The following is a 24,997-nucleotide window of genomic DNA, read 5'->3' as shown; positions in this document are numbered from 1 at the left end:
CAACTGTACTGACCTTAGTGAAAACTGGAAGGGTGGTAAATAGTGAAGACTCATAGAGTCACACAGACATACAGCATGAAAACTGACCCTTTGGTTCAACCCGTCCATGCCGACCAGATATCCCAATCCAATCTAGTCCCACCTGCCAGCACACGGCCCATATCCCTCCAAACCCTTCCTATTCATATACTCATCCAAATGCCCCTTAAATGTTGCAATTGTACCAGCGTCCACCACTTCCTCAGGCAACTCATTCCATACATGTACCACCCTCTGTGTGAAAATGTTGCCCCTTAGGTCTCTTTTATATCTTTCCCCTCTCACCCTAAACCTATGCCCTCCAGTTCTGGTCTCCCCGACCCTATTTATCCTATCCATGCCCCTCATAATTTTGTAAACCTCAGCCTCCGACGCTCCAGGGAAAACAGCCCCAGCCTGTTCAACCTCTCCATATAGCTCAAATCCTCCAACCCTGGCAACATCCTTGTAAATCTTTTCTGAACACTTTCAAGTTTCACAACATCTTTCCGATAAGAAGGAGACCAGAAGTGCATGCAATATTCCATTGAGTGGCCTAACCAATGTCCTGTAGCGCCGCAACATGACCTCCCAACTCCTGTACTCTGACCAATAAAGGAAAGCATACCAAACACCTTCTTCACTATCCTATTTACCTGCAACTCCACTTTCAAGGAGCTATGAACCTGCACTCCAAGGTCTCTTTGTTCAGCAATACTCCCTAGGACCTTACCATTAAATGTATAAGTCCTGCTAAGATTTGCTTTCCCAAAATGCAGCACCTCGCATTTATTTGAATTAAACTCCATCTGCCACTTCTCAGCGCATTGGCCCATCTGGTCTAGATCCTGTTGTAATCTGAGGTAACCCTCTTCACTGTCCACTACACCTCCAATTTTGGTGTCATCTGCAAACTTACTAACTGTACCTCTTATGCTTGCATCCAAATCATTTATGTAAATGACAAAAAGTAGAGGACCTAGCACCGATCCTTGTGGCACTCCCCTGGTCACAGGCCTCCTCTGTCTTCTACCTTTGAGCCAGTTCTGTATCCAAATGGCTAGTTCTCCCTGTATTCCATGAGATCTAACCTTGCTAATCAGTCTCCCATGGGGAACCTTGTCAAACACCTTACTGAAGTCCATATAAATCACATCTACCGCTCTGCCCTCATCAATCTTCTTTGTTACTTCTTCAAAAAACTCAAATCAAGTTTGTGAGACATGATTTCCCATGCACAAAGCCATGTTGACTATCCCTAATCAGTCCTTTCCTTTCCAAATATATGTACATTCTGTCCCTCAGGATTCCCTCCAACAACTTGCCCACCACTGAGGTCAGGCTCACCGGTCTATAGTTCCCTGGCTTGTCTTTACCACCCTTCTTAAACAGTTGCACCACATTTGCCAATCTCCAGTCTTCCGGCACCTTACCTGTGACTAGCGATGATATAAATATCTCAGCAGGAGGCCCAGCAATCACTTCTCTAGCTTCCCACAGAGTTCTCGGGTACACCTGATCAGGTCCTGGGGATTTATCCACCTTTAACCGTTTCAAGACATCCAGCACTTCCTCCTCTGTAATCTGGACATTTTTTAAGATGTCACCATCTATTTCCCTACAGTCTATATTATCCATATCCTTTTCCACAGTAAATACTGATGCCAAATATTCATGATTGGCTGATTTGTCTCACTCTGTGCTATAAATGTAGGTAAGTCTGTAAATCTAAATATATAAACAATAGTTCAAAATAAGGCTCAGCATCACCATCCATACATTTTCAACACATCTAAGGATGGTAAGTTATTGCAACTAAGCTAAAATCGACCATATTTTAAGAACAAATAACAAATAGAAGAGATGACAATGTTTTTTTATATTTTTAAGCACTTGTTGAAGTAAACCAGGTGTCACTTTGAACATTTTGAATTTCTATATTGATTGGAGTCTGTTAATCAACATTGGAATGTTTATGTAAATAATTGTGTGAACTGTAATATCTTCATTTTTTACTTTGGTAGTGTCCCTTTATTAGCATATAATTCTCACTACTTGGCAATGATTCTCCATTTTGCAAGATAGATCCAGGGCAAGCATGTTGCGTCGTCCCCAACTTGATGCCCACTAACTACAATGTTCACTGGATCACAAACCAATCAACTTATAAACTGACCAATGAATTTCTCAGCCTATGGCAAGCCTTGACAGTGGAGTCCTCCCTCAGTAGATGGTGGCAGCCAATCAGAGGCCACTGGTCAATGCTTAAGTCTTCATGGAATCAATGGCAAGAAGGTAAGTAGTTTTTCTTTGCTTCTCGTTGGCTGGGGGTTGGAAGAAGTTGGAGGGTGGTCAGAGACATTGAAGGTGTGGGCTGGGTGGTTTTTTGGAGCCATCCTCATGTGATTCCCATTGCCCAGATTGAGGCAAATGGAAACCCTACCGTCAAACTTGGCAGGCACGTTTCCCTGGTTTCCTAGCAGGGAAATCAGTCACTTTTCCTGCTCACCAGGAAGGCGGATAATTAGGGTGGTGGTGAATTGAGACACTTAAGTGGTTGTTAATTGACTATTAAGGGCCTTAATCACGGTGAGTCGCGAAAGTCTGGGGAGATTCCTGCTCATTGAGCACTTTTTGGGTGCAATTTTCCCTGCCCCGACAGTGAGGAAAGTGGTGAGAATGTGGCAACTTGCAGAGATACTGGCCTTCTTTCTCGCTGTTGTGCTGGATGAGAAAGACAAAAAAAACCTGGCTAGTTTCCTGACTGATATACTGGAGATGTCTGTCCCTCAATGTAAGGGAGTTGAGGCCTCCATATGCCTCAATTGGAGGCCAACTGGAAGAAAGGATGGGAAGAAAGAGGGTGGCTACTGAAAGCCACATATTTTCCCTTGCTTCTGAGCCCTGTCATCCCTCTCCCCTTTGACTATTGGAGAGGAGAACTGAAAGAAAAAGGTTTACTTTCTCATTGTTGGATCCCTTGAAGACTGGGCCTTTAGCATTGATCTTCACAACATTACTGGAGTTTGATTCAATGCGTTTTCTTATTGGTAGGGGTAGAGGGTGAACTGAATGAGCCTGCCCCGTATTTTGGCTGCAACATGAAAAATCTCTTTCACAACATTCACGCGTAAAGTTTCCAACAATCTGTATAGTTCTTACTGCTGATTGTCTAGCAAAACTTGATACAATATAGACAATTCTCAGTCAGTACAGGGAGAATATGGAGGGAACCAATTAGGTACTGGATAAGGACTGGATTTCTGTGAATCCAAGCTTGTATGTGTGAGACAAATGATAACTGCTGTGGCAGCAACAGCAGATCCAGGCTGCTGGGATTCTCCGACAAGTAGCTTACATCTGACTCCTCAAAGCCTCTCCACTCTCTGCATGACAAAAATAAGTAATGTGATGGAATACATTCCAATTTCCTGGTTTGCTGGAACTCCAACAATACTAAAGAAGCCCGGCATCATCCATGACAAAGCAGCCTGCTATATCAGTACCATAACCAACATCTCAAATATTTACTCCCTCTGTCACCAATACAGATGGGCAGCAGTTCGCACTCGCTACAGATGCATGCACCTTGCCTCCTTTTACAGCATGTTCCAAATCCGTGACCTTTACCACCTTGAATGACAAAGGCAGCACATACATGGGGCACCACCAACTTCAAGTTAACCTCCAAGATACACACCGTCCTGACTAGAAACTATATCATCATTCCTTCACTGTTGCTCGGTCAAAATCCAGGAACTCCCTCCCTCATGGCACCTACACCAAATGGCTGCAACAACCATCTTCTCAAAGCAATTAGGAATTATCAGTTCCATAAAAAATTCAAAACCAGTAGTTGTCATAAATCCCTTCAAATCTTTTTAACATGATATATGTGAACGTTTTTGAATAGTTCATGATCTAAGTTAACAGTTTAAGTTAACAAGTTAACAGGGAAATACAGAGCTGAAAGGTCAGGTGCTTTCTTCCAGGAAGGGAATTCAAAGTCCAGCCACTGTGGACAACTGTCATGTCGGTGCCAAGAGTCTGATTAGTGAGCAACACTAATGAGAGGAGCCCTGGGAACTGGGCTCCAGGTTATTCTTTCAACTGGGGAATATGTCTGATGAGAGAGTATATGGCAGAATAGAAAAAGTGGCAAGAAAAAATAAATGAAGGGAAAGCTGGAATATTTTTAATCACATAAATATGCTGTTCCAACAGGCTAAGGTACAAAACAAAATCAACTTCAAAAGTCCCTTACCTTGTTTCAATTCATGCTTCTGTGCCAATGTGGGTAATATGTCCTTTGTCTGGATCTTCTGTTTATCATATTCACTAAACAGATCACCTTTGGTTTTGTTCATTGCACAACAAACCTCTTCTTCCTTCACTCTAGACAGTTCACTGTAAAGTAGTTTCTCTTCTGTGTTTTCTCTCCTTTGACACCACTGATATTCAGAACATCCATGATCTGACAAGTTTATTTCACAAAAGGCTGCAGTTTTATCATCTGTATCATAGCTGGAATCACAGAGTTTCTCTAGTTTGTTTCCCTTATGTAACATTTCCTCTGTCAGTGCATGGGTCAAATGTTGGTTGCCATAATAATTTACATTTGGTCCAAATTTTTCTTCTCTTATACTTTGTTCATCACAATAAAAGTGCCTATTCTCTGATATTAAATTATCTCCTCCATATTTTGTTCTGCTTGGAATGGTAAATGTTTCTTTATGGTCAGTTTCATCATCTTCTTCAGGTACACTGTCCTGCAATTCCGTAATTTCATTGGATAATTTCTCGTCCACCTGGCAGAGAGAATCTGGACACGAGTGGGATATGCTGCTAAATTTTGTTGAAGCTTCAGCTCCTTGATCAACAGGAACTGAATCTTTTCTTTTGACCTTTGTACATTGGGTATTGTCTTTGGTTGGAGCTACTAAACTAACTGGATGGGATTTCCTACGGTTAATGTTAGCAGTATTTCTTCCCGTTTGAGGTTGAACAGAAGTCTTCTTTCTGAAGAAGAAAAAGAGAGTGCTTACTTCCTTGAGACAAAGAAAAGTTGCATGATTTAGCAGTGAACCATAGAAATTTTCCAGTACAGGCAAGACCATTTGGAGCCACTGTGTGGAACTTATACTCATGCCTCCCAGAATGAGTGGGGGTGTGGGTTGTAAAATTCTTAACCTTGGGAGTCCCAACTCACTGCAAGCTGCAGACATCTGATTTTACAGGGGCCTTTTAGGATGTAACAAATAATTTCTTCTGCAAAAGGAGTTGGTATTCACACCACTTTTGAGGGTGCATGCCTCAGATTTTACATTCAGTTTGGCTTTAGTGGCTGCAGACCAGCTTTCCCAGAGTTTAAGAGATGTTGCAGTGAAAGGAAAGCAGGAACTTGTACACTACATGTTTCTCCTGCACTGTGTACCAGTCAAGAACAGCAGCAGATATGGACCTGGCCTGCACTGGCACCTAATTTTTTCAACTGTCTTGTTGTTGTATTGCTGCAGAAATGCTCCCTCCTATTTGCCAGTCAGCCTTCAGTCTGCTCAACTGTCAGGCTGTTTCACCTGATCACTCTCAGTTTACTCTGTTCTCTCTTCATAGATAAAGAACATGAAAGCATGGGAAGGGTTAAAGCATGAAGACCACTGGTAATCTGTGGTCTGTGGAAGGCAGGATGGGATAAGAATAGTGGAATGCTCTTCCACCAATTAGCAGAGTAAGTCACTATGACGAGATGAGACAACACAAGTAACAAAGCAAATTTCTCTGTTAAGTGTTATTATGACAGGATTGGGACCATAAATGTTTGGGACATGACATTAAAATATCAAATTAATAGTAGAGTCAGCTTGAGACAGGAGACTATTGTAATAGATGGAACAGCTAAATATCTATCATGATAGGTTCGTCTGGAATAGAAGATCACTGTAGCAGAGTTAGCAATAAATGTCTAACTGTGTCATTAGAATAACATTAAGTAGAATGTACAACTAAAGAGATAATGGGAACTAACATCCCTGGTTTATTGTGTAGCTAGAGTGAGGTTGGATATGCTGATAAGCTAACAGAAACATGATAAAAAAAAATAAAAATCCACGGACCCTGAGGTTCGTGGGCATTCGAAAATCTGCTTTCTTAGTTCACGGTTTTTTGTTTGCAAATAAAAGACCTACTACTTGAAGAACTCTCTGCGTCTCCTGGTGATTCACTATATTTTCTCCACAACAATATCAGGGACTTTGAGTCTGTGAGGCTCTTCATTGGTGCAATCCAAAACCTATCACGTGACCCTTTTCTCTTCTCATAGCTTTTTATCTTCATCAGCTTCAAATGTTCATTCAATAATTCCATAATTAGAAGCAATATTACAAAATCACTCCAAATTTCAGTCATGTTGGTGAGACAAAATTGTCCTGAGTGCCTTTATAAGTTGTTCTGTTTTCTCTATTTATCTCCCAACTCTTCTTTGACCTATATTTGCTTTTTCATTCTTAGTTGGTAACTTCACCTGTGTCTACATTTTGACTCTATCTGAAGGTGATTGATTTCCTTCTAGACCTCCTTTGACTATGCCTCAAACTTGCTGTTCTGTTTCCAATACTGTCATGTTTCTGCTGGTTTCAGTGTTTCTCCTCCCGTTTCTCTGACCATATCCCACGTATTATGACTCTTCTCATTCCAGTGTTCATTTGGCCTAAAATCTAGAGGTCTTCTCTCAATTTCATTCCTATTAACTTAATCCATTCTTTTAGTTCTGAGCTGTAGTTGCTCTACAAAGTTAGTAAAACATGAAATAGTTGATTTTAATTAAAGAGGGTTTAAGCGGCCAAGAGAACATTCTGATGGTTGACTTAATTTATACGATTATAATATTCCATTAAGGTAAAGTCACCATACTCTCATTACAGACAGAGACAATTGATAGTGGTTTAATCTAAGGGTCACCAATCTCAGGCAAGGGTGAAGTTGAGAAGGTGAGACTTTCATGGTAACTTCAGTCAGTACAGGAATTGAATCCAAGCTGGTGGTTGTATTCCGCATTTCAAACCAGCTGACCAGCGAATTGAACTAACTAACCCCCCAGTAAATACGAATATTTACTGTAACACTCCCAGGATTCAACAAATTAAAACTGTTGTGAATAACATTTATCAAATATTATTTTGAGATACCTTATAAAAGCTCGATCAGACATTTTATGACACACTTCTGATGTAGATGGAGCTTGAACCTATTAGCAGTCATTACCACAATGCCACAACAACCCAACCATGATTCTGAAATCTCAGGTTAACTAATTAGTTTGGATATGGGTGGCTTTGACACAATAGCTATGAATCCCCGTGAAAGTGATGCAAAATCCTCAATGAGACAATACAATGTTTTAACTACAGAGAAAGGAATAATGTTAATTTGGTGACTGCTATAAAAATATACCTTCCGTCCCCTCCCTTCTCATAGGAACTCAGGGAGTCATGACAGCAGAAGGTATGACAGTTGATTCTGACCCTCATTCCCTGATTTATGCAAGTGCACACAGACACACCTGACAAAGCTTATTTAGTGCGCTTTGACTGCCATGAAATTCTTGTTAGTATCAATAAAGTTTGAAAAGGAGGTCACATGCATTCAACAGCAAAGTCATGCCTTGGATTCTCTTCCTCCCTCAGACATTTTGTACAATTTCTGCAATAATTGTGGGAAAGCATTTGGCCCATTTCAAGAACATAAACCATTGCTGTGTAACTTGTGTATTTTTATATTCAATTTTAAGTTATCTAATATATGGATCTACAATGACCAGGACAATATCAAAGTGGTATAGATCCCTAAACAGTTACAAAAGTAATCTTGTGTTTAACATCCATGAAGAAATCACCAGCTGAACAAACCCGGATTGTGATTTATATTTTGAAATGAACTGAATTCAAGAGAATCTGTAATAAACCTTATGATTTGAATGTTCTGATCTGATTTTAAGTCACTTACAAGGGAGAAGAGGTGCAAAGTTTCATTTGAGAAACATCCTTGTGAGACACAGCTGAAATGAGTGACTCCATGTTGCAAGAAAATAAATAGTCTTCACAGCCATTTTCAATGACAAGAGGATGGGATTTGTATGGGTCAAAAAAGATCTTTTCAGGAGTGAGGAGCAGGATTCCCATTATAACACCCTACAATGAGATCAGAAACTGTAAATAGTAAGATGTGACGACTGCAAAGCAACTGTTTATTTGATTAAAATCAAACTAATAAGATCTGACACAATCATCTATTTTTGATAGCTGAACAGTAAAAATGCTGTGAAATCTTGGTGCAAGTTATCAATTTATTTTATGATTAATATTATTTGGTTCTATTTAACAAACAAAGAATCTATAATTAACTTAGAGGAAAACCATTTATGAATAAACATATACTTTGTTTAAGTCAGACTCTCACATTATTTAATATTGCTGCTCAAAATGTTGAATTTCATAATGAACAATGTTTGAATGTCATTTGTGCCCATTCATTTCAGGGATCTCAACTCCATGGAATGATCAACATTCCCATTTTTTTGAGCCCACTTTCTGCATCAAGGACTTCCAACAATGAAGTATGGGCAGATGCAGAGGAAAGTCCTTCTACTCTGCTGTAGTCACATGTGATCTCAATATGGTCAAAGTCATAGTTATGCAGGTACACACATAGTGTAAATAAAACAGTTGATAAAAAACATTGCATTAAGAGGAGCTCATTTGCTCAATTACTTCAAGGCAATTGCCTGGATATTTAGCCACACAAGGTTCAATCTGTATGAGGAACACAAGTTCTCTGGTTCTTAGTTAGTAAGAAGTAGTACAAGTATCTTTGAAAAAATTACAGGGTTTGAAGCACTTAACTTGAAACCTGCTGTTACAAATAAAATATCTTACCTTTCCATTTGTAAAATATCTGCAACAAATTTTCAGGAATCTTTCAGAAAAGGGTACTTCATCCCACATGGGAGACAAGGAGCTGTGTATCGAGTGTTGTGAACTATACCACTGTAGACTGGACATTTCTGCTGAATCAGCATCCTGGAAATTACAGAATGATTGTTAGAAACACAGTATACTAGTTAATTAATGTTTTTCTACCAATAATTTATTTTCTTATTATTTGATACGTGATGGTTTAAAATACTTACGTAAAGCTATTGTTGTGAAGGAAACAAAATGCATATGGTCTACCCTCTATTTGTTTTTGTGTCACAACTTGGATTGAAATTCTGAGCCAAAGTAGAGCAAGCCTAATTTGTCGTTACGATTATTCCTTGGTTATAGTTTCTAAACACACATTGTCTGGTTGCAATTAAAATCACGTTTGAGTCATAGGTGACAACCACTTTAGGCTATGATTGTCTACATTTAAAAGGATAGCAGCCATGGAATAGCTACTTTACAGAAGGAGGCCGCTTAGTCTCTTGTGTCCATTCCAGATCACTGTAAAAGGATCTCAGTTAGTCTCCCTCCTCTGCCCTTTCCTCTCAACTATGCAATTATCTCTCTTCAGGTACTTATCCCAGTTCTCTTCTGAAAGTCTCAATTATATCTGCCTCTATCACATTCTCAGAAAGTTCACCAAGGTCGTAAACCTCACTGTGAAAAAACATTTTCCTCACATCACCATATTTCTTCTTTATGCCTTTACATAAATAATTTGAAGGCAAATTATCCCACCTGTGAATTTAAGACTAAACAGCAAAAATCCAAGAACTACTCCTTCCATCTACTCATCCTTCTTTCAGATTAGATATTAATCACGATCTCAAATGTCCTGTGGATGAATATGAAAGATCTCATGGCACCTATGCTTAAAAAGGCAGAAGAGTTCTCCCTGGTTTACATGCCAATATTTATCTTACACACAACAACCTCTAAAAAGATTATCTCGTCATTCTCATGTTGCTGTTTATAGGAGCTTGCTTGTTGTGTTTCCTTCATTGCTTGTAAAGCATTTTTGGATATGATAAGTTTAAAAAGGCTGTAAAAAAGGCAAATCTTTATTCTCCTTGATATGAAGCAAAACAGCCACTATAATGGCAGATGGCTGAATAGGTCTTGCTTTCATCGTATTTATAGACTGGTCAGCTAAAACATTATGTTTTATTGAAAGAATTATTGGAAGGGCTAAGGTCATATCACAACCAAGGTGATAAATAGCGCATTGTGCACAGGTGTATAAACTGCCAGGCCATCCTTTATATTTCTCGCATTTTGTTTGCTGTTTCCTTTCTCTATTCCTATCTTTTCCAAAAATTGCTTCTCCAAGTAGTAGTGAAAGGTTTAAGCTAAATAGTTTAGCTTAATTCCTAATTTCTGTTGGGTGGATGGAATTCTGCCAAGACTCTCTCTCAAGAGTGGAATAACCTACTTCATTAAGGATAAAATCTTATCCAGATTAATATGAAGTAGTCCTCATTTAGCTGTTACTTCTCAAAAATCTCAGGATATCAGAATCCAAATTTAGAAGCATCTCTGATGTCGCATCATTGTATTCATTCGCTTATTACAATGTTTGAACTGGCCTTTTTTTAAGCTATTATAGTAATACTTTGGAAAAGAAATTATTAGTTCCTTTCAAACCTCCCAACAATTTTCTTATCATTATTCTCCAACTAATAGCTTCGTATGTACACTTTACAGATAATAATTTATCCAGTCCTTTCTAAACAGCTACCAGGTTTGTGTTTTCACCATTTCATCTCTTCCCCGCAAAGGTTGTTCAAGTTATACTGCTTTTTCTCCGTCCTTTTTGAGATTTTACAAGCTGCTTTTCAAACGTGACAAACATATCCTACAGAAGCATAAAGCCTAACCATGAGACAAATATAACTAGACATTGCAGTTATGTACTTTTCTATTTGCTGGGTAATACTCACCGAAAGTTTGACATATTCTACATCTGATGAAGAAAGAGTCTGTGACTGCCTGGGACTTGAGGATATGGAGCTGTCTTCACTCAATCCTGGATCAGGAACATACAGTTGCTGCAGGAAAAAGTCTTGTTTCAGATTTCATTAATTATTAGAGTTTGTGCATAAAATTATTTTCCAAGTGAGGTGGAACTGATGCAGGTGGAAGCTCTACTCTGTTTAATAGTCACCACTTCATGGTATTGGGAAGTACATTTATCCACTATGCTTACATTTGCTTAAGTACTCCTTTAACTAATTGACTAAAACTACCTCAAGTAAAATAGTGAGGAAGCTGTCCAGTTTTGGTATGAATTTACTACTTTTAACATTATAATTCCAATGTAATTCTGTGTAAGAAATCATTCATCCTAGCAGAATGGATTGGCATTTATCCTCCACAACAGTGATAGTCCTCTCCTGTTCCTTTACCCAGTTGGATGCTGCTTTGATGTTAGAACATAAGACGTTACAGCACAGTACAGGCCCTTCAACTCTCTATGTTGCGCCGACCTGCGAAATCAATCTGATGCTCATCTAACCTATACCGTTCCATTACTATCCATACGTAATGCCCTTATTGTTGGTGAGTCTACTACTGGGGTTGCAAGCAGGTCGTTCCACGGCCCTACTACCCTATGAGTATAGAAACTACCCCTGATATCTGTCCTAAATCTATCATCCCTCAATTTAAAGCTATGTCCCCTCATGTTAGCCTTCACCATTCGAGGAAAAAGGCTCTCTGTCCACTCTATCTAACCCTCTGATTATCTTATATGTCTCGATTAAGTCACCTCTCAACCTTCTTCTCTCCAATGAAAACAGCCTCAGTTCCCTCGACATTTCCTCATAAGACCTTCCTTCCATAAAAGGCAACATCCTAGTAAATCTCCTCTCAATCCTTTCCAAAGCTTCCACATCCTTCCTATAATGCAATGACCAGAACTGCATGCAATACTCCAGGTGCGGCCTTACCAGTACTTTGTACAGCTGGAGCATGACCTTGTGGCTCCGAAACTCAATCCCCCTACCAATAAACACCACACACCATATGCCTTTTTAACAACCCTATCAACCTGGGTGGCCAAAGTTAAAAATCACACAACACCAGGTTAAAGACCAACAGGTTTAATTGGAAGCACACGAGCTTTCGGAGCGTCGCTCCTTCATCAGGTGGTAGTGGAGGGCTCAATCCTAACACAGAATTTATAGCAAAAATTTACAGTGTGATGTAACTGAAATTATACATTGAAAAATTGATTGTCTGTTAAGCCTGTTAAGAAGTGAAACTATCACGGTATTCTAACAGATGAAAGGCTTAACAGACAATCAATTTTTCAATGTATAATTTCAGTTACATCACACTGTAAATGTTTGCTATAAATTCTATGTGTTAGGATTGAGCCCTCCACTACCACCTGATGAAGGAGCGACGCTCCGAAAGCTAATGTGCTTCCAATTAAACCTGTTGGACTATAACCTGGTGTTGTGTGATTTTTAACTTTGTACACCCCAGTCCAACACTGGCATCTCCAAATCAACCTGGGTGGCAACTTTCGGGGATTTATCCACCTGGACACCGAGATCTCTTTGTTCATCTACACTGCCAAGAATTCTACCATTAGCCCAGTACTCTGCATTCCTGTTACTTCTTCCAAAATGAACTATCTCATACTTTTCCGCATTAAACTCCATTTACCACTTCTCAGCCCAGCTCTGCATTTTATCTATGTCCCTCTGTAACCCACAGCATCCTTCAGCACTATCCACAACTCTGCCTACCTGAGTGTCATTTGCAAATTTATTAACCCATCTTTCTCTGCCCACCTCCAGATCATTTATAAAAATGACAAACAGCAGTGGCCCCAAAATAGATCCTTGCGGCACACCACTGGTAACTCTAGGATGTACATTTTCCATCAACCACCACCCTCTGTCTTCTTTCAGCTAGCCAATTTCTGATCCAAACTGCTAAATCACCTTCAATCCCAAAACTCTGTATTTTGTGCAATAGCTTACCATTTGGAACCGTATCAAACACCTTTCCGAAATTCGTATACACCACATCAACATCTTTACCTTAATCCACCTATTTTGTCATTCTCTCATAGAACTCAATAAGGTTAGTGAGGTACGACCTGCCCTTCACAAAACCATGTTGACTATTCCTAATCAAATTATTCCTTTCCAGATGGTTGTGAATCCTATCTCTTATAACCCTTTCCAACACCTTATCCACAACTGAAGTAAGGCTTGCTGGCCTATAATTACCAGGCTTGTCCTGACTCCCCTTCTTGAACAAGGGAACAATATTTGCTGTCCTCCAGTCTTCTGCCACTACTCCAGTCGACAATGATGACATAAAGATTAAAGCCAAAGGCTCTGCAATCTCCTCCCTAGCTTTCCAGAGAATCTGAGGATAAATCCCATCCAGCCTAGGGATCTTATTTATTTTCAGATCTTCCAAAATTGCAAAAACCTCCTCTTTGTCAACCGCAATCCCATCTAATCTTGTAGCCTGTATCTCCATATTCTCACTAACATTGCCCTTTTCCAATGTGAATACTGATGAAAAGTATTCATTAAGCACTTCCCCTATGTCCTCAGATTCCATACATAAGTTCCCACTGCTATCTTTGATTGGTCCTAATCTTACTCTAGTCATTCTTTTATTCCTGATATACCTATCGAAGGCCTTAGGGTTTTCCTTGATCCTATCCACCAACAACTTCTCATGTCCCCTTCTGGCTCTTCTTTGCCTTGTCTTTAGATATTTTCTGGTTAACTTATAACCCTCAAGCCCCCTAACTGAGCCTTCATGCCTCATCCTCACATAAGACAAAAATGAAGACTGCAGATGCTGGAGATCAGAGCCAAGATTAGAGGGGTGCTGGAAAAGCCCAGCAGCTCCTCGGATGCTGCCTGATCTGCTGTGCTTTTCCAGCACCACTATAATCTTGACTCATCCTCACATAAGCCTTCCTCTTCCTCTTGACAAGAGCTTCAACTTCTTTAGTAAACCATGGCTCCTTCTCTCGACAACTACCTCCCTGCCTGATAGGTATATACTTATCAATGAACCCAGTAGCTGTTCCTTGAATAAGCTCCACATTTCAAGAGTGTCCAACCCCTGCAGTTTCCTTCCCCATCCTACGCATCCTAAATCTTGCCCAATCACATCATAATTGCCTTTGTCCCAGTTATACCTCTTTTCCTGCAGTATATACCTATCCTTGTCCATTGCTATTGCAAACATACCGAATTATGGTCACTATCACCAAAGTGCTCATCTAACTCCAAATCTAACACCTGGCTGGGTTCATTCCCCAGTACCAAATCCAATATGGCATCGCCCCTTGTTGGCCTGTCTACATACTGTCTCAGAAAACATCTACATACATCAGAAAACCCTCCTGCACACATTGAACAAAAACTGACCCATCTAAACTACTTGAACTATAATATTCCCAGTCAATATTGGGGAAGTTAAAGTCCCCCATAACAACTACCCTGTTACTCTTGCTCCTATCGAGAATCATCTTTGCTATCCTTTCCTCTACATCTCTGGAACAATTCGGAGGCCTTCAGAAAACTCCCAACAGGGTGACCTCTCCTTTCCTGTTTCTAACCTCAGCCCAAACTATCTCAGTGGATGAGTCCTCAAACGTTATCTCAACTGCTGTAATACTACCCTTGATTAACAATGCCACACCCCAGCCTCTTTTACCATCTTGCAGTTCTTGCTGAAACATCTAAATCCTGGAATCTGCAACAACCATTCCTGTCCCTCCTCTAGCCATGTCTCTGAAATGGCCACAACATTGAAATCCCAGGTACCAACCAATGCTGCAAGTTCACCCACCTTATTCTGGATGCTCCTGGCATTGAAGTACACACATTTCAAACCAACATCCTGATTGCCCTCTCGCAACCTTGTAAATCTATCCCTGACCTCACTACCCTCAACCTCCTGTACACTGGAACTACAATTCAGGTTTCCATCCCCTGCTGCATTAGTTTAACCCTCCCCGCAAACAGCATTAGCAAAGATCCCCTGCAGGATATTGGTACCCCTCTGGTTCAGGTGAAGACCATCCTGATTGTAGAGGTCCCACCCTCTCCAGAAAGAGCTCTAATTATCCAAGAATCCAAAACCCTGCCTCATCCACCATTCCTGCAGCCATGTGTTCAGCTCCACTCTCTCCCTGTTCCTCACTTCGCTAGCATGTGGCACGGGCAACAAACCAGAGATAACAACTCTGTTCTAGCTCTAAGCTTCCACCTTAGCTCCCTGAAATTCTGCCTTAGATCCCCACCTTTCTTCCTATATATGTTGTTGGTGCCTATGTAGACCACGACTTGGGACTGCTCCCCCTCCACCTCCCCCTCAAGGATCCTGAAAACATGATCAGAGACATCATGAACCCTGGCATCTGGGAGGCAACACACCAATCATGAGTCTTTCTCGTTCCCACAAAACCTCCTATCTATCCCCCTAACTATGGAGTCCCCAGTGACTAAAGCTCTGTTCATCTTCCCCTTTTCCCTCTGAGCAACAGGGACAAATTCTGTGCCAGAGACCTGTGCCCCATTTCTTACCCCTGGTAAGTCGTCCCCTGCAACAGTATCCAAAATGGTATACTTGTTGTTGAGGGGAAACACCAAGGAGATCCCTGCACTGCCTGCCTGTTCCCTTTCCTATCCCTGACAGTAACCCATTTACCTTCTTCATGTGGCTGTGGAGTAACTACCTCCTTGTAATTCCTCTCAATAAACCCCTCTGCCTTCTGAATGATCCGATGTTCATCCAGTTCCGGCTCCAGTTTCCTAACAGAGTTCTTGAGGAGCTGGAGTTGGGTGCACTTCTCACAAATCAAGTAAGCAGGGACATGAGAAGTGACCCTTACCTCCCACATACTGAAGGAGGACATTCAACTGCCCTAACCTCCATTCCCGCTATTCTAAATTTCCAAATAGAGTGCCAGAAAAACAAACAAATGAAACACGAAAGAAAACACTTGTCACCTTACCAACCGACGCACAGAACTTCTTTTTTGGTTAAAGGAGGAGGATGGATGGGAGACACTACCCGAATAGTGTTTTGGGTAAAGCAACTGCCAAATGTGTGACCTCGTGACCTCTCTGACTGCATCAAGAAACTGTTGAAGGCAGTATCTCTTGACTCTTCTTTGGCTCTCAGCTCTGGATCTCGAGACTGGATCAAGGTTGTGGGGAGGAGCCAAGTGACTCTGGTGGAACATGAACTGAGTTCTAGTAAAAACTTTTTTAGTGAATGGTTCTCATACATCACTCTTCCCACCATCCCAGCTGATTGGGAAGAGATTGACCAGGTTAAATTTTACTTCTGAGCATTCTTCTGCATATTTTAGGCAGGGATCAGTGTCATAGCCCTAAATGGGAACAGCTCAAGTAGGCTCACAGCTAGAAGACCATTGAAAGACTTTCTTCAGCGCACTTGATGTAATAAAAAGGAAATAGCTGAGAGGTTGATTCAACAAGGAAGTGTCTTTTCAGTCCCTTTTTAAAACTTTAATTAAAAAAGTACAAAAAAATCGGCCAGTCTTTTAGCTGTGTCTTCCCCAAGCAAGTAAGGGAACGCTGTCAGCATACCTGGAGCAGTGGTACCCTAGTTTGGTGCTGAGGTTGGGAAAATTGAGGTTTTTGGAAAATCCCACATCCTTTATCCCTTGTTAATAAGGTTCTTAATCAGCCTAACCGCTTGCCCACTTTGTGAGAGCAGTTGACCTGGCCAGCCTCAAACCCAGGTGACATTTGGAATGGGTGGAGAAACTGGACTGATGCTCAGTCTTGTAGTTTACAGGACCCATCCCCTTTGAAAATTTAGCCCCTAAGCGCTGTTTCAATTGTTAATTCCGCCACTGTATTCCATGATTTCTGTAGGTAACCATGGTTACAATTAACAACTGTGGGAGTGTATAGGTGTGATTGTATGCACCATAATGCATCAGAATTTGGATTTTAAACTGTTAAAATTCAAACTTTAATTCAACACAGTTTGCTCATCACATTTGAAGAAAGAAGCTACATATTTTGGGGGTTAGGATTGGAAAAAATGTGCCTTAATAGTAAACGGTTAAATACATATGAAATAGATCAGAGAAATGGTTTCTCCCCTGTTATGCACTCACATTAGAATACTGTAAACAGATGCGTTAATGTTCAACAGGAAACAAACTCATTTTGTTTTTGTTAAGACATTGTTTAGGTGGTCTTGTGGCACCATTGGTAGCTCCCTGCCTCTGAAACCGAAGCTCTGCGTTTAGGTTCTACTCCAGGATTGATGGTAATGGAAAGATTTGTTTGCAATGTGGCAAAAAAATATCAGATTATGAATCCTTCCAACATGCCACAGGAGGCAGTAAGAGCAAGAAAGATACTTGGTCAGCCATACAATGGAAAGAAATTGGAAACTCTATTTTCATTATCCACAGATGCAAGCTACAACATGCACATAAAAGTGTATATTGCCAGCAACTCAGACCCCTTTGGGGAGCCAGTTTACTCAGTTGGTAGTATGGCTGGTCTGGATCAGATTAATGTCAATAGCATGAGGTTCAATTACCCCATCTTGGCTGAGGCAGATATGGTGTCTGCCTTTTGTTCCTATCCATGATTAAGGTCATAGCATTGAGAATCTGACCTGCCTTCAGTCAGAGAATTCAAGAAAAAGATGACAACACACCAAACTACTATATGCAGAAAGGTTCCCGCTCTTCATTGGGATTTCCTAGATGTATAGTTCTTCTTGTCAGTAACCATTCACATACCTGCCCGGGAACAATACTTTGTGAATACAACTTGTTTAATTTCACCAGTTGATTTGGTGTACTGTTGAACTTCAGGGCTATGCTACACAGTGTGTCCTCCACCCCTGCCTGTAAAAAGAACCACACACAGTAACTTCATCTGTAATGCTCATGATAAAAATAGGCAAAGTAAGTATTAGAATTGGAGAATACCTACTCTGTATTCCATAGTGCCCACTGGTTTCTCTTGGACTAATGTTCGACCATTTTTCTCTTCACTTTTATGTTCTGAAGGATTTTGAAAGAAAATACAGTTACAAATAAATAATCAGATGAGGTTTGTCACTTTGGGCAAAAAGGCCAACTCATGTGATTTTCTGTCCAAACATAGCTTTGAGTACAGATATTGGAGGGATGACCTCTGCAAGGTGTTCAAAATGTTAAAGGATTTAGAAGGGTAAACGTGGGAAACTATTTTTTCCTGACCAAAAATATACCTCTTTATTCTCCATTTGTTTAATTTAGATCATTTGGAGTCATAGAGATGTACAGCATGAAAACTGACCCTTCGGTCCAACCCATCATGCCAACCAGATATTCCAACCCAATCTAGTCCCACCTGCCAGCACCCAGCCCATATCCTTCCAAACCCTTCCTATTCATAAACCCACCCAAATGCCTCTTAAATGTTGTAATTTTACCAGCCTCCACCACTCCCTCTGGCAGCTCATTCCATACCTGTACCACCCTCTGTATGAAAAAGTTGCCCTGGAGGTCTCTTTTATATCTTTCCTCTCTCACCCTGAACCTATACCCTCTAGTTCTGGACTCCCCCACCCCAGGGAAAAGACTTTGTCTATTTATCCTATCCATGCCCCTCATAATTTTGTAAACCTCGATAAGGTCACCTCTCAGCCTCCGACGCTCCAGGGAAAACAGCCCCAGCCTGTTCAGCCTCTGCCTATAGGTCAAATCCTCCAACCCTGGCAACATTCTTGTAAATATTTTCTGAACCCTTTCAAGTTTCACAACATCCTTCCGATAGGAAGGAGACCAGAATTGCACACAATATTCCAACAGTGGCCTAACCAATATCCTGTACAGCCGCAACATGACCTCCCAACAACCGTCCTCAATACTCTGACCAATAAGGGAAAGCATACCAAACACCTTCTTCACTGTTGTGGTTCTGTTCGCCGAGCTGGGAATTTGTGTTGCAGACGTTTTGTCCCCTGTCTAGGTGACATCCTCAGTGCTTGGGAGCCTCCTGTGAAGCGCTTCAGTGATGTTTCCTCCGGCATTTATAGTGATTTGTGCCTGCCGCTTCCGGTTGTCAGTTCCAGTTCCAGCCTTCTTCACTATCCTATCTACCTGCGATTCCACTTTCAAGGAGCTATGAACCTGCACTCCAAGGTCTCTTTGTTCAGCAACACTCCCTAGGACCTTACCATTAAGTGTATAAGTCCTGCTAAGATTTACTTTCCCAAAATGCAGCACCTCACATTTATCTGAATTAAACTCCATCTGCCACTTCTCGGTTCATTGGCCCATCTGATCCAGATCCTGTTGTAAGCTGAGGTAACCTTCTTTGCTGTCCACTACACTTTCAATTTTGATGTCATCTGCAAACTTACTAATGGTACCTCTTATGCTCGCGTCCAAATCATTTATGTAAATGACAAAAAGTAGAGAACCCAACACCGATCCTTGTGGCACTCCACTGGTCACAGGCCTCCAGTCTGAAAAATAACCGTCCACCACCACCACCCTCTGTCTTCTACCTTTGAGCCAGTTCTGTATCCAAATGGCTAGTTCTCCCTGTATTCTGTGAGATCTAACCTTGCTAATCAATCTCCCATGGGGAACTTTGTTGAATGCCTTACTAAAGTCCATATAGATCACATCTACTGATCTGCCCTCATCAATCTTCTTTGTTACTTCCTCAAAAAACTCAATCAAGTTTGTGAGATATGATTTCCCATGCACAAAGCCATGCTGACTATCCCTAATCAGTCCCTGCCTTTCCAAATACATGTACATCCTGTTCCTCAGGACTCCCTCCAACAACTTGCCCACCACCGATGTCAGGCTCACTGTTCTATAGTTCCCTGGCTTGTCCTTGCCACCCTTCTTAAACAATGGCACCACGTTAGCCAACCTCCAGTCTTCTGGCACCTCACCTGTAACTATCGATGATACAAATATCTCAGCAAGAGGCCCAGCAATCACTTCTCTAGCTTCCCACAGAGTTCTAGGGTACACCTGATCAGGTCCTGGGGATTTATCTACTTTTATGTGTTTCAAGACATCCAGCACTTCCTCCTCTGTAATATGGACATTTTACAAGATGTCACCATCCATTTCCCTGCAGTCTATATCTTCCATAACCTTTTCCACAGTAAATACTGATGCAAAATACTTATTTAGTATCTCCTCCATTTTCTGCGGCTCCACACAAAGGCCGTCTTGCTGATCTTTAAGGGGCCCTATTCTCTCCCTCATTACCCTTTTGTCCTTAATGTATTTGTAAAATCTCTTTGGATTCTCGTTAATTCTATTTGCCAAAACTATCTCATGTCCCCTTTTTGCCCTCCTGATTTCCCTCTTAAGTACACTCCTAGTTCCTTTCGACTCTTCTAAGGATTCACTCAATCTATCCTGTCTATACCTGACATATGCTTCCTTCTTTTTCTTAACCAAACCCTCAATTTCTTTAGTCATCCAGCATTCCCTATACCTACCAGCCTTTCCTTGCACCCGGACAGGAATATACTTTCTCTGGATTCTCGTTATCTCATTTCTGAAGGCTTCCCACTTTCCAGCCGTCCCTTTACCACACAAGGTCAAGCGGAAATCTAGAATTATCTCCTCAACAAAGCTATAGATGCCAGGACAATTGGAGCTCTCAAAACTGATATTCAGGGATTTTTTTATGTCTTGTAAAGGATATAGAGTCAGTCAATTAGAGCTGATGCACAAATTAGTTATGATCTAATTGAATGGCAGGCCTTATTGTTCTGGCCTAGTGGTGAAGGTGATGGATTTAAAATCTGTAATGGTTGTGTAGCTAAGTGGTCCAAGGCACTAAAATCAAATTTCATTCTCTATGGGTGTGGTTCATTCTTCTTGTTTTTAAAGCTATTGTGGAGCCTCTAGGCCAAAGGTCCTGTTCAGGTCCTACATGCTTCACAAGATGTTATAACATGTCTGAACATACTTGAATAGCCTACTCCTGCTCCCAAGTCCATTAATGAATGGAATGGTATAAATCTTCATTTGTACTGTCCAGGCTTGAAGTATCTTTTGGATAAAGAGACAGAAAAATAAGGGCATGCAGTTTTAGGAATACAGTCTTTCTTGCTAAGTTTTTCCTCTCTGCATATTCTATATTTATACCCAGCCAGCTTTGAGGAAAGCCTACTCACTACATTCACAAGCTGTATTAACAATATGTTATTATTTCCCTAACAAACAATATCAGACTGACAATCATCTATTTGTGGAAATCACAGTTCATGGAATTTTTAAAATTCAGGGCATAAAAGTCCTTTCAGCCTATCATGATTGTACTGATCCACTTCTAATGCATGGCCTGTGGCCTTGCAGGTAATGCTCCTTCCAGCGCAGATCCCAATATTTTCTCATTCCAATGTGGATTTCTGTCTTTACCAGCATTGCAGTGAAGTTGACTGCCACCAGCCTCTTTGTAATAAAATAAACTTCTCAGTTCCCCTCCAATCATCTTATGGTAAGATTCCAAGACTCGCATTTCGAGGCCCAGGCTAATGCGCTGAAGACATGGTATTAAATCCTACCATGGCAGCAGGTAGAATTTATATATTTTAATTAAAAACATCTGGAATGCAAAGCTAGTGTCACAAATGGTGACCATGAAACTATCACTGCTTGTCATAAAAATGCGTTTGGTTCACTAATGTCCTTTAGGAAAGGAAATCTGCTGTTCTTGCTTTGTCTGATGTATATGTGACTCCAGACTCACACTAATCCAGTTGACTCTTAAAATGTACTCTAATATGACCTTGCAAAATAATCAGTTCAAGGAAAATTGGGATTGGCAAGAAAGATGTCACAAGAAAGATTGCCTTGCCAAGATGTCACAATTCCTAAGGATGTACATTTAAAACAAATTAAATTCTGACACCTTGGTTGCTTACCTATCTGCAATGGGGAATAAGTTCTTTCCATCCTTCATGGGTTCCTTATAATTTTGGACACTACAATTAATTCTCCCCCCAGCTACTTCTGTTTCAAAGGAAAAATCTTCGCCCACCTAGCCCATTTTCCTCCAAGTTAAAATTCTTCAGTCTTAGCAATCATCGTCATCCTCTCCTCTGTACCCTGACTTGTGTACCCTCCTTTGCAATACAGGACCAGAACTGTCAATGTGGCCTAAACAGTGTATTATTCAGTTCTAGCGTAACCGCCCTGGTCTTGTATCCCATGCTTCAGCTAGTGAAGAAAAGGATGCATTCTTAACAATCTTATCTACCTGTCATGTTGCCTTCAGGGTTGTGTGGACATGCACTCTCCCAAGGTCCTTCTGTTCTCTACCTTATCATTTATTCTTTATTCCCTTTCCTTCTTTTCCCCTCCTAAAAGCATTACCCCATACTTCTTTGGATTGAATTCTATTTGACACATGTCTGGCCACCTGACTAGCTGACTGGTAGATTCCTGAACTCTACAGCTTTCTTGTTATCAATAACTCTGATAAATCTCATTCTCAGCCACAGTGAATTTTTGTAACATCTGCAAATTTTTCAAGTAACTGGCTAAGACCCAGAATAGAATGCAAAACTGTGAATAGAATTTATTTTCATAGATTAAGGCAATTAGTCACGGGGGCCAAGTCCAGACTTATATATATGTTGGCGACTGAACATCCATGCATAGTGGGAGTGCATGAAAAAGGCCTTCTCAATCCTTTATCAAGGTGATTGGACAAAGATGATGGGAAAGGAAATACAAGGTGGATCTTTGATTCCACAGGCAAATGGTGGAAAAGCCTTACACTTGGTAACTCATGTGTTGGCTATCAAGGCAAAGTGTTGCTTGTTATCCTTAATATGGTCTGAAAGTGGGTAATGTGGTAGTGTCCTTATCTCTGGATGAGAAGGTTGGTTCAAGTTACACCAGATCCATGAGGTGTACCATTATGTGTCTGAAGAGATTGATTGAATTGAATTGATTGTCACATGTGCTGAGGCACAGTGAAAAGCTTTGTCTTGCGAGCAACACAGGCAAATCACATAATTAAGTAGCTTAGATAAGTAAATAATAGGTAAATAGCAACAAAACCAAAAACACAGGGAGAGGCAAGTGTTAAGAGTTTGTGAGTCTATTCAATATTCTAACAGCAGTAGGGTAGAAACTGTTTCGAAACTGACTGGTGCATGTGTTCAGGCTTCTGTACCTTCTCCCCGATGGTAGAGGTTGTAGAAAAACATTGCCAGGGTGGGATGGATCTTTAATTAAAAGTAACTAATATGTTCTGAAGGAATGCCTGATACTAAATGGATTGACGGAACAGGCGATAAATATAGTAATTAGACTTCATTAAGTTTGAATTAGTGGTATAAATATGGGGAGTTAGTAATTTGTGGGGTAATGGTTATTGTTGCTCTATGATAATGTCCCTACATCTGAGCCAGCAGACTCATGCTTAAGTCCCACCAGCTCAAGAGGTGTGCAACAACATCTCTGACCTAATAAAATAATTAAAGGAAGTCTTCAGTAGGGTGTAGCCAAATTAAATAAAGTTCTCAGATAGAAATGTGGGGACTTGAGTTCTGTTTAAATACAATTAACTTTTGGATTATTAAAAGTTTCTATGGGTATTGGTACCAGTTACCTGGATGGTGCTTACAGAGGACATCCTGCACGTTTAACTGCCACTGCCCTTCTTTCCACTTTTATGAAAGCTTTCAGTTATTCTGAACACAATCCATCACCATTAGGTTCATACCATGATTTGGAGATGCCGGTGTTGGACTGAGGTGTACAAAGTTAAAAATCACACAACACCAGGTTATAGTCCAACAGGTTTAATTGGAAGCACTAGCTTCAGAGCGCTGCTCCTTCATCAGGTGGTTCTGGGATCATACCACAACACAATGGAAAACTGGCATGGGTCCAACTTCACAATCTGTTATACCCCATTTCTTCAGTGTAACATTTTTTTTAAATGGATTTGGAATTTTGCTCCATATGTTGCAGCAAAATCTTCCCCAGTGAGACTAATTTGGCTTGATTTATAGGAAAATATTTCACATTGGTAAATAAAGATAAGTAAATGTACCGGAATACCTTCAAATATAATCTCACTATCCTCTGGTGTTGGTCAGAAATGGATCTCGTAATGTATTATAAATATAGAAGCGATTTTCTTGCTCAGCTGCAGTCAGTCTACATGCTCTTTCTCTTCAGTGCATCTCATTTTGATGAAATCAACCTCACTGAATTAATTCCTAGCATTAACCCATTGTTTTCAAGACCTGTGAAACTCCTCATCAGCTTTCCCCTCTTCTTGCAATCTTTAGCGTTTTTAAAATCTAAAATCAGGGTTACCTACAATAAAAACAAGAACAAGTTATATTTATATAATACCTTTAACATAATGAAATGTCCCAAGTTCATCAGATAAACACTGTGACTACAAGAGCAGGTCAGAGGCTCGGAATACTGTGGCCAGTAACTCACCTCCTGACTCCCTAAAGCCTACCCACCATCTACAAGGCACAAGTCAGGAATGTGATGGAAAACTCCACACTTCCCTGGATGACCGCAGCCCCAACAACACTCAAGAAACTTGACACCCTCCAGAACAAAGCAGCCAACTTGATTGGCACTTCACCCGCAAGCATGGCAATGTTGGTACAAAGGTTCAGTTCAATTCATGGCTGTGTTATGAAGACAAAAAAATCAGCCATGTTACTCACTTAGGCAGCTAACCAGAGAACCGTGCAGCTGTGCGAGAGCAAGACTCGATATGGCTCTGGTACTTCCACAATAGCCTGCCAATGACCACTACCTCTGTATGTGTACTTAAAATTAAGATACTACCGTCAGTGAGCAGCAATGACAGGGAAAATAAAACCTGCTCTAAGGAAGATATGCTTCCCTTCTAAATTGCTTACGCCAAGACTGGCTTTTGATTTTTACTTCCCTCCATATGAAGGACTTCACATGTTTAACTGTTGCCAGCCACTTTAGCTTTGAA

General features: G+C 40.7%; 1 protein-coding gene across 11 annotated transcripts in view; it reads right to left on the bottom strand.

Moving 5' to 3' along the window:
* LOC140453422 (nuclear receptor coactivator 7-like) overlaps nucleotides 1–24,997 on the bottom strand; it is a 115,124-nt gene that overhangs the window by 49,436 nt on the left and 40,691 nt on the right. For all 11 annotated transcript variants that reach the window (XM_072548079.1, XM_072548082.1, XM_072548076.1 and 8 more), the window contains 6 exons: nucleotides 17,975–18,045; nucleotides 17,779–17,886; nucleotides 10,937–11,044; nucleotides 8,949–9,092; nucleotides 8,020–8,204; nucleotides 4,283–5,037 (listed from right to left, as the gene is read on the bottom strand). In XM_072548079.1, coding sequence (XP_072404180.1) covers nucleotides 4,283–5,037; nucleotides 8,020–8,204; nucleotides 8,949–9,092; nucleotides 10,937–11,044; nucleotides 17,779–17,886; nucleotides 17,975–18,045 — 1,371 coding nt within the window. The remainder of the gene's footprint in view (nucleotides 1–4,282; nucleotides 5,038–8,019; nucleotides 8,205–8,948; nucleotides 9,093–10,936; nucleotides 11,045–17,778; nucleotides 17,887–17,974; nucleotides 18,046–24,997) is intronic.

Source organism: Chiloscyllium punctatum, chromosome 27, assembly GCF_047496795.1.
Source record: "Chiloscyllium punctatum isolate Juve2018m chromosome 27, sChiPun1.3, whole genome shotgun sequence".
NCBI lineage: Eukaryota > Metazoa > Chordata > Chondrichthyes > Orectolobiformes > Hemiscylliidae > Chiloscyllium > Chiloscyllium punctatum.
The sequence above is the reverse complement of the archived record's forward strand: the minus strand, read 5'-3'. Positions and strand labels throughout refer to the sequence as shown.